General features: G+C 38.0%; 1 protein-coding gene across 1 annotated transcript in view; it reads right to left on the reverse strand.

The window, feature by feature from the left end:
- Positions 1-344: 344 nt before the first annotated feature.
- The window catches only part of COA7 (cytochrome c oxidase assembly factor 7), a 10,982-nt gene continuing 907 nt past the window's right edge, over positions 345-10,419 (reverse strand). The window contains 3 exon segments of the mRNA XM_039886326.1: positions 345-1,582; positions 8,349-8,373; positions 8,375-8,490. Coding sequence (XP_039742260.1) covers positions 1,134-1,582; positions 8,349-8,373; positions 8,375-8,490 — 590 coding nt within the window. The 3' untranslated portion in view covers positions 345-1,133.

The following is a 10,419-nucleotide window of genomic DNA, read 5'->3' on the forward strand; positions in this document are numbered from 1 at the left end:
AAATACAAGAAAAACTACATTTTTAAAATAAACTCACTTTTTAAAACTTCTCTGCTCTTGGGAAAATCTCTCTCTTCTATCAACTTGAGAAGCTGGTGGGCTATGCTTACGAACCTTCATTCACGCAGCAAGCCTTCCTTCTCGGACAGCTGCAAAACTGGAAGCCCAAAAACTAGATGATGACAGAAGTCCCATTATCAGTAGGAAAATGACAAGCTTGCCCCCTAGTGACAAGTTAGGAAGATAATAGAAAAAAGCAAATGTTCTTAAAAGAAAAGGCAACCATATTGAAGAACATAATCTCTACCCCACCCAGAATCTAGAGAGAACACTAATAACAAAACTACTAATCAATCAAAATAGTTTATTTACAGGGATAGTTAAAAAGGTTCAGTTCTGAGGGACAAAAAGTGTCACAAAGCACAATGCTTACACATCCCTACCTAAAGTTGCCCTGGGAATCATCTGCTCCCTCAGCGTGATGCGCAGTACCAGGTGTGTCAACTGGGGATGCTAATTTTTCATTGTGAATGTCTCCACTGAAGGTGGGCTTATCCTCTTCAGCAACCCTGAAGCATAACAACATTTAATCCTTCTGATCTCTATGAATTTATTGAAAGATGTGACTCTAAAGGCAAAAAAGAAGCCCTCACCAGTGGTTACATAAGTCAGAGGGTGGCAGTTAGCTGTTCTTAGGTCCTTAAACCCTCTATTATGTAAATCAAGACACTTTCAGATTTTTAAGCCCTCCCAACAAAAATAACAATCGTGATGATGATGTCCGATTCCTTCATACCCTGTGGCTGCTAATTTTCTCAATTTTCTGCTCTTTGTCTCTCCTCCACACCCTCCAAAATCTCTATAGCTCTCTATATCACTGTTTTTCATAGAGATACAAGAATTTGAGAACTAAGACCCCATTAATGTGGGTGTCTTCACAGAAAACACCAGTTAAAGGAATAAACATTTCAAGCTATATCCCAGTAGGTGACACTTTGGGGCAATGGGTCTATGTAACGAGAGCAACTGATATTGAGTCCCAAGTCTTCCTGCTCCAGCAGGTTGACCTCTAAGGGCTCTATCAGAAATAGGAGGTGCCAGCCTCAATCTGTTGCATAGGAGGGTGAGCCACATTACCCAAACATTAAAGGTTGGACGTTTTTCTGCTGTTCTTTATGTAGTTGTAGAGCACGATTTTTTAGCACCTCGGCCTTGGCTTCGTCCTTGTCGACACCATCCCCCAGCTTGTACATGCGGCTGGCATTGGCACAGGCCCAGACATGACCCAAGTCACAGGCTTTCATCGAGTATTTGCATGCCAGGCCCATGTCCTTGGGAAAGTCAGGGGCGCCCTGCAGAAACATGGCACTGAGGTTGAAGCAGCTAGCAGCATAACTGCCATCGCAGGCTCTTGTGTAATAGTCTCTGGCCTTCCCTAGATCAGGCTGACCATCATCATTGACCTGTCCATCATGTGCCAGGAGACCAACATTGTGACATGCCTCCACAGACTTCTTTCCGGGCTTCTCACATGCCATCAGAAAGCAGCTGGAGGCAGCTTTCAGGTCCCGGGTCAATCCGCCTGGGAGGAAGGAAAGGGAAGAAAAAAAATAAACCCAAGCCAGGGCAGAACCTGAATCAGGCTAAAGTTAGGGAATAATTCCTGAATAAAGTTCATATACCCTGAGCTAAGGCAGCATGAAAGGAAGGTGGCCTGATGCAGTGCACAGACCTTTCAGCTTTTTTAGCCATGGAATCGTTTGCTCAAATAAGATCTTCTGAGGAAGCCCAAACAGGTAAAGGAGGCAAAAAGTGGGAATAACAATAGCTACTCATGAGATTACAGCATGTTATAAGAACTTTGTTAAATGTTTGTTAATTTAAATGTATACTGAATGTATATTATTTGTCATCTACTGTGCTAGGTTCTGGAGAACAGACATTGTCACTGCCTGTGGATCTTATGCTGTAATGAGATAGACATTAAACAACTACACAAATAAATGTATGATTATAAGGTTGACAAGTGTATGGAGGAAAGTATAGGGTACTATATGTATTAGGGCTCTGACATAGACTAGGTAGTGAGGTCAAGGAAAGCATCCCCAAAGAAGTGACATTTGAGCTGTAAAATAATGGAAAAAAAGAAAGGAAAGGAAATATGGGTTGTTCCAGGCAGTAGGAATAAGTCAAAGAGAAAAGGAGCCCATGTGGCTAGAACCCAGATATCACTGGGGAAGGAAGGCTAGAGAGGCAAGCAGGGGTCAGATTATGCAGGGTCTGATGGGTCTTGTTAAGGAACCTGCACTTAATCCTAGGAGCAATACATGGTAAACTGCTAATAGGTCATTTTATGCAGAGGTGGTTACAAGGCTCACTTTTTTTTTCGTTTTTTTTTTTAATGGAAAATTTCAAATCCCCATGTACCATCACCCATTCTCAAAAAATATAAACATTTTAACTATCTCTTAACATTACTTTTTTAAAGAAATCGTTCCAAATATACTACCTAGAAAAAAAATTATCATTATCATTAAGAGAACACCATTCCAGTCACCTTTGTAGCATGTGTTCAGATTCAATACTGGCTAGCTGAATTGACATCTAGATAGAAGTATTTCGAAAAATTGAATTACATATGCTATTTGTAAATTAAAAAATTAACTGATTCTACTTGAATTTATCAAAAGAAAATCAAACTGAAGCGAAATGAAGAACTGCTGAACTTCAAATGACTATATTTTTACTAGAGAAATTTCCTAAATGAGTCTCTAGTGATAAAGAGATTACTAAAAATATTAAAAGGTTAGTCATTTAAAAAAAATTTTAAACTAAATTTTAGACAGTACTGACTCACAGCTAGAAAATATGAAGATATTGGCATCTCACAATTCCTCCCGTCTCTTCTCCCCATCTTCTACTTTCTGTTGGTTATGTTACTTCAACTTAGGAAAAGAGCACAGTGGTTAATAAAGCCTGGGCTCTGGAGCCAGAAAAGCTATGCCCCCGTCCCAGCTCCATTAGTTGTCAGCTGTATGACCTTAAGCATGTTATTTAACTTCTACAAGCCTCAGTCTTCCACATCAGTAAAATAAGGATAATAGTATCTACTTCATACGGTGGAAGCTTAAATGTGTTCTTACAAAGAGCCTGGCAGATAATAAGTGCTCAGTAAATGTTATAGTGTTTCTATGTTATAAAGGTTTCTATTATTTACATTCTATTTAGTAACCCTAATTAGCCCAATATTCATTAAATGGATTCCGCTCATCACCGGTCTTTCCATAAGAGCATCTCCATTCCTGTATATTTCTTCTGATTCATCTCTTTATTAGTTGTTAGATAGGTTTTTCTAAGAAGAAAGCTCATAGAGTCTATGTCCGCTGAGTTCTTTCAATTTTGAGAAAGTATTCCTCTCACTCTTATATGTAAATAATATATTGTTAGGTCTTGCTTTTATATCCAGCATGACATTCTCCAACTTTTACCTGTTTATTTACATTTAATGCAATTATTTACATTTAATGCAATTATTGGGTTTAAGTCTACAATTTGTTTTTTGTTTCTCACTTTTCCCAAATGTTTTTTGCTCCTTTATCTTTGTGTTCTTTTGAATTGTATATTTCTAATAGTCCATTTCCTTCTTATATTGGCTTTTTAGTTATACTTTTTTCCAGTGATTTATCTAGTGGTTATAATATGTATCTTTAACTTATCACAATCTACCATAAATTAATATTTTACCACTTCACATATATATATGTAAGAACCTTACAACAGTATACTTTCATTTACCTCATTCCCTTCTTTTGTACTACTGCTGTCATGTTTTATTTATATATATATTTTTTTGTTTTGTTTTACTTCTACATATATAAGCCTCAATCCATAAGTGAGGATTGAGGCTCACTTATGGATTGAGGCTTATATATGTAGAAGTAAAACAAATGCTGTTTAAAACAAAAAATTATTTTAAATACATTAAATGATGAAAAAGTCTTATTTTTACACATATATTCTAATGTGCTTTATTCTTTTGTATGGATCCTAGTTTCTACCTGTTACCATTTTCCATCAACCAAAACAACTTTATTTCTTGTAGTGTAGGTCTGCTAGTGACTCATTCTCTCAGCTTTCGTTTAGCTGAAAATAAATTTATTTCATCTTCATTTTTAAAGATATTTTTGCTAAAGTAAAATTCAAATTTGACTGGTTTTTCTTTTAAAAGATGTTCGTCTTCTGGCTTACATTGTTTCTGATGAGAAATCAGTGGTTGTTTTCATACCATTGTTCCCCTCGATGTCATTTTTTTCTGACGTTTTTAAGATTTTCTTTTTGTCTTTGGCTTTTCAGCAAATTGGTAATAAATGTCTCAGTGTAACTGACATTTTTCATCAAATTTGGAAAGTTTTCTATTATATCTGTAAATATTTTTCTCTTCTTCTCCTGGGACTTGAATACACATATGTTAGAGTGATAGATACTGAATTCCACAGGTTGAAGCTCTGCACTTTTTTTTTTCCCTTTTTTCCTCAGTACTTAAATAATATCCTGTCTTCAAGTAACTGATCTTTCACTGATTTTATTTTAAAGCATCTAGCCTAAGTCTGACCAGTCAAGTTTTCATTTCAAATATTATGTTTTTCAATTGTAGGATTTCATTTAGTTCTTTTTAATAGTTTCAATTTCTCTAATGAGATTTTCTAACCATTCATTCTTTATGTCCATTTTTATTTAAACTCTTAAACATATTATATCTGTTTTTAAATTTTTGACTATTAATTCCAACATCTGTCATATGTGAGTCTATTTCTATTAACTGCTTTTTTACTGTCTAGTAATTTCTTATTTTATGCTGGACATTGTGGATGATACTTTGAATAGTTTGGATTTTGTTTAATTTCTTTAAAGACTTGAGTTTCACTCCGGTAGGTAGCTAATTTACAGGTGAATCAGCCTGATGCTCTTGAGGCCTGTTTTTAACTTTTGTTAGAGCAGATCTAGAACAGTCTTACTACTACAACATAGCCTTTCTGGAATCTTAGTTGAATGTCTGTGGTGTTCACTGAAGTCCCTCGCTCTGGCTGACTGGAACTCAAACCACTCCCAACGCTGTGAAACCTTTGGAATCTCTTTTTAGTTCATAGATCCCCAGTATCTTTTTATTGTAAGGTCTCTCAGTCTCTCTCTATGCATGTGCAGCTTAACATGGGGCAAAAGACTTAACAGCATCCCAATGTGGATTTCTAGAGCTCCTTCTCTGTGTAGTTCTTTCTTCTCTGGTAGCCTGTCCTGCAAATTCCAGTTGCCTCAGTAGCTAGAAACTCTGACTTCTGCCTCATTAGCTCTGCATGACTATCATGCTCTACTTGGCTTCCACCTCTTTGTGCATACTCTGGAAAGTACTTCCAGGCAGAAAGCCAAAGCAATAGTGGAAGGGGCTCACCTTATGTGTTTTCTTTTTCTCAGGGATCACAGTACTACATTGCCTGTTGTCCAATGTCTGAAAACAGTTGCTTTGTATATTTTATCTAGTCCATGGTTTATATTCTTAAAAGTTCATTTTAGTTGCCACATGGAAAAAATACTGGGTACCTGCACAATCTGGTCAAAACATTCTTTGAATTACTCTAAGTGTGCAATCCAAAGTAGCTTCTGCAGCAACCAACACAAACCAGACCTGTTCACATTGATAGAATGTTTTATAATTTCGCAAAGCAATTACATCCGATCTCCTTTGATGCTCAGAAAAATCCTATGAAGAAAGTATGAGCAGATCTTATTACTCTGATTTGTCAATGTGGAATTTGTAGCTCAGGGAAGGAAAATGCCTTACCTGATGCCACACCGTCATTGCTCGGGACTAAAAGTGGGTTCTTTAGCCTCTCACCTGCCTCAAGCTATCTTTGGTAAAAGAGTTACTAGGCAGTCTGTGTCAAGAAAAGACAGTGGGTGTACTTTCAGAAACAGAGGACAAAACCAAAAGATTGTAAAATCCTTTGGCTCAGAACTAAGCAGGGGGAGCCAACAGAATTGGCTTTTAGACATGGCAGGGCCCAAAGTCTGCTAAACAGCAATCCAAAGGGCTTTAGTAGCAAAGATCTCCTGTGACCACTTTGGTTTAAACACCTGGAGAAATTTATTTAACGTCAATTTAACATAAGATTAATTATTATTCTTTGAACACTGCGTTTTTTCATACCTGCTCACCTTCTTTCTGCCTGGGACAGAACTCTATTTCACTTTTGCCAAACAAAATCTGCTGTCCTTAAAATATCAGTTTCAATGTCTCCTCCTCTATGACAGAACCCCCTAATGATGGCACTCTCCTAGCACTGAATCCCTACAGTACTTTACATGTCTCTTTCTAAAGGTGCTTATCAAGCTCTCCCAGGTTTAACAGGTATTAGTATAAATATTTCTTCTCCCTTACTGGTCTATATCTAATTCTTTGTTTCACTGTAGATAGTAAATACTAGAAGTTTGCTCAACAAAGGAGCACTTAAGCGAAATAAAAAGTCTCAGTGCACAATCATTAATCACATAAGTTTGTCTAATAAGAGAAGGGAAAATAATTTCACAGCCTCTCTTGTTTTCCCTAATTCAATAAGGAACTCAAAGTCCTTGTGGAAAATATAGTAAAATATGGTATAAAGAAAAAAGGAACACAAAACTTTAACAAGACACAAATTCAGAGATAACAGCTAAGAACATTTTTGTTTTTGCACACTGTATAAGTTGAGTTCACATCGTATAGAATTTTGTATTTGGCTTTCTTCACTGAACATTATATCATAAGCTTTCCCCACAACAACAAAAATTCTTTAGAAACATTACTTTTTAATGGGCTAAATAACATTCCATCCAACTGAAGTAACATTACTTAACTAACTAAACTGCTATTATTGGCACGCAGGTTTTTAAAAATATAATTAATATAATGCAGTTACATGTTGCTTGTAAATGATAAATTAATGAAAATTTTGCCAGATAAATAACGCTGGGGTGACTATCTCTACATATAACCTTTATGTGCATTTTCAATTATTTCCTTAGGATAAGATACCAGGAGAATTATTAGATCAAAGAATGCCCCTCTTTTCCAGCAAGGGAAACTGATATTCCTGTTGACGTTAAATTTTCAACAAAATAGGGACTATCACAGACCCCCATGTCCCATGTGAAAGCAGAAATAATCCAGCACCAAGGAGACATTGAAAAGATGTCTTCTTCATCAAACTTTGACTGAACAGTTTTCCAACCAGGCTTGGCTGGGCACTGGGAACAAGGGATGAATGAATCATAACATGATCTAGTGAGCAAAAAAAAAAATCCCAGCTGCCTGTCAAAGATCATAATCCCTATTTGCAGTGGTTTTAAAATATGCCCATAAATTCTTTGATATTTCTGTCTTCAAGAGGTAGAATTTAAGTTCTCTCTCCTTAGTGTAGACCACACTTATTGACTCACTTCTAATAAACAGAATTGTGCTGGAAATGACATCTGTGTAATGTCCAAGAGTAAGTCATAAAAGGCACTGAGGGTTCCATCTTGTTCTCTCTCTTGGGTCACTCAATCTAGAGGAGGCCAGATGCCATGGCATGAGAACACACAAGCAGTCCGTGGAGAGATCCATGTCATAACAAACTGAGGTTTCCTAATGACAGTTAGCAAGGAACAGACACCTTTACCCTCAGCCACGTGAGTGAGCTATCTTAGAACTGGAAACTCCAGCTCTAGTCAAGTCTTCAAATGATGGCAGCCCTAGCTCCCTGGCTAATGTTTTGACTACAACCTTAGTAGAGAACCCTGAGGCACACAGCTAAATCATTTCCAAATTTCTGACCTACAGAAAGTGTGTGAAATAATAAAGTTTGTTGGGATCGTTTGCTATTTAGCAAGATAACCACTACTCCAGTGATAACTGCAATCAAGGCATGAGGAGAAAAGATAGATGGAAGGGAATTAATCATTACTGATCCCTTTCTCTAGGCTAGACATGTACTAATGCCTTTACCTACATTATCCTATTTAATCCTCATAACAACCCTACGAAGCAAGTACTATTTTTTTTCCTCTATTTTACAGGTGATATGACTGAGACACAGGTGAAGTGACTGGCTCAAGGTCGTACTACTTGCCAACAACATTCTCTACGGTCTGCCTAACTTGAAAGGCTGTGCTCTTCCCTTCATCACTCTGCTGAATTCGTCTCCAAATCTTCCTACAGTGCGCTTCCCCAATGCCTGTGAAGACCCTTCTGCAAAGAGGGCTCAGTGCAAGACTCAGGATGTGATGCCAGCACTACTATCAATGACAAAGACCAAAGAAAGCAGGTCCCTCCTTACCTTTTCCAGTCACATAATAGGCCCCCCAGTTTGTAGCAGCTATCACTGTGTTTGTTCTCTTCACAGTTGAACTTCAACACCTTGGCAGCCTCATCAAAATTCTTCTGGATCCCTTCCAAATAATCTACCAGCCGATAACAGCCTGTGAGGAGAAAGCAAGAGCTGTTCATGTCTGGGACTGCTGCTTAGCAGTGAGGAGGGTTCAGGTGTGGCAGGCCAAAATGTATCTTTTATATAGGGCCAGCCTCTGTCCTCCTGACGTATGACAAGGTGATCTTACCACAAAGAATGCAAGTGGTGTTCAGTCATTTCTACAAATGGCATTGTCTGCCTTTAGGCAGAGACTGAGCAACATACAGACTGGGAAGACCTTGGCTCGTGCAATGGCTCCTCCACTTACCAGCTCTTCTGCTCCCTGGCCCAAAGACTCAGTGCTAGCTTTGGAACTTCTCAGGAAGTTCAATTCAATAGTAAAACACAAAAAACAAACAGGCCTATGAGCAAGTTTTTGCAGCAGCAAGAAAGGGGTGCTTCGATGATTATACCTTACTTCTCAGTCAGGTTGAGAACATGAAGCCTGAAGACAGAGTAGAAATGGCAGCTACCAAAGGAGTTGGAAATATACTCTTTCTCCTTAGCAGTCTCTAGTCCCAGTGAGCCTTTCAATCTCTCCCCTGTCCCTTTTTTCTTTATCTCTCAAAATACCCATTTCTCATTCATTTCAACAAATATTTGAGCATCTATGTTCATCTATTTACCAAACACTGTTCTAGATACTGAGAATAGTCGCTTGACCTCCTAAAAATTATATTCTAGAGGAAGAAACACAATAAATAAATAGGTGAACGAAACGTATTCAAATGGTAATAAATGTTATGACTGAAATAAATAAAACAGAATGATACGATAGTTCGTTGTGGGAATGGTTAACATAGATTGGACGATCTGGGAGGGCCTCACTAAGGACTGTGATGTCTGAGCTGAGATGTGAATAATGAGAATAAACAAAGTATTAAAGACAATGAAATGGGGAGGGGGCAGAAAGTCCCAGGCACAAGGAATAGACCTAAAAGAAAGAATAAGCTTGGTACAAATCAGGTACGTGGCTGGATCAAGAAGGAAAGGGGCAGGAAATGAAGAGAGGAAAGGAGGGACTAGATCACAGGGCCTCACGGAACATAGGAAGGAATTAGGTTTTTATTCTAAGTCAATGACAAACCACTAGAGGGTTTTCAGAAGGAAACTGACATAATTCAATTTGCATTTTTAAAAGGTTACCCTAGTATATATGTTTGTATATGCCTGACTGAGTATGGAGAAAATGTGTGAGGGGACACACTCTAGCACTGACAACAACAAATGTGTTATTTTTGTTATTTAAATTTTTAATAAATAAATGAGGATAGATTTTAAGGGAATGAGGATAAAAAGAGAGACAAGTTAGAAGGCTACTTCAGTAATTTCAGTAATTATTTCAGTAATCCATATGGGAGATTATGATGACTTTGAAGGAAACTACTATATTAGTAGCTACAGTAACTACTGCCTCCTCTTAGGCTCTTCTGAAGTGCCGCAGCCAGCCCTTCTTATAGGCCCACCCTTCTCCATGCCATTGCGCGATATATTCTTCAGAGGACACTATCATTAACTCTCCACTGTCCACTGAATAGTCTAAATTCCTTATCCTGGCATTCAAGGCATGACACATTGTGGCCTAGACCTCCTCTTCAATCTTATTTCTGACTACATCTTGACTTTAACTTTCCAAAAGACAGAATTTTCTTCTTCTAACTGCTCTTTTAATCAACACTTGCCTGTTCCTCCTGACCAACCCCAGCAGTCTTTCCCAACCATTCTCTCTCCTCAGTGGCTCCAATTCCTGTGACTTCTCTCTCTGCTTAGGATATAGACCAGCCTCAAAGAACAACCCTGGGTTCTTTTTAAGCCATCATACTGCAGAGCAACTCTGTGTAGTTGGTTAGCATCAAGAAATAGCTATATCATATTTTGGAAACTGGACTACACAAGCTATTAGAAGGTAAGGCCGTGCCTTTCCCCAACCCCCACCCCC

The sequence above is a fragment of the Pteropus medius genome, unplaced genomic scaffold (genome assembly GCF_902729225.1).
Source record: "Pteropus medius unplaced genomic scaffold, Ma_sr-lr_union100, whole genome shotgun sequence".
Taxonomy (NCBI): domain Eukaryota; kingdom Metazoa; phylum Chordata; class Mammalia; order Chiroptera; family Pteropodidae; genus Pteropus; species Pteropus medius.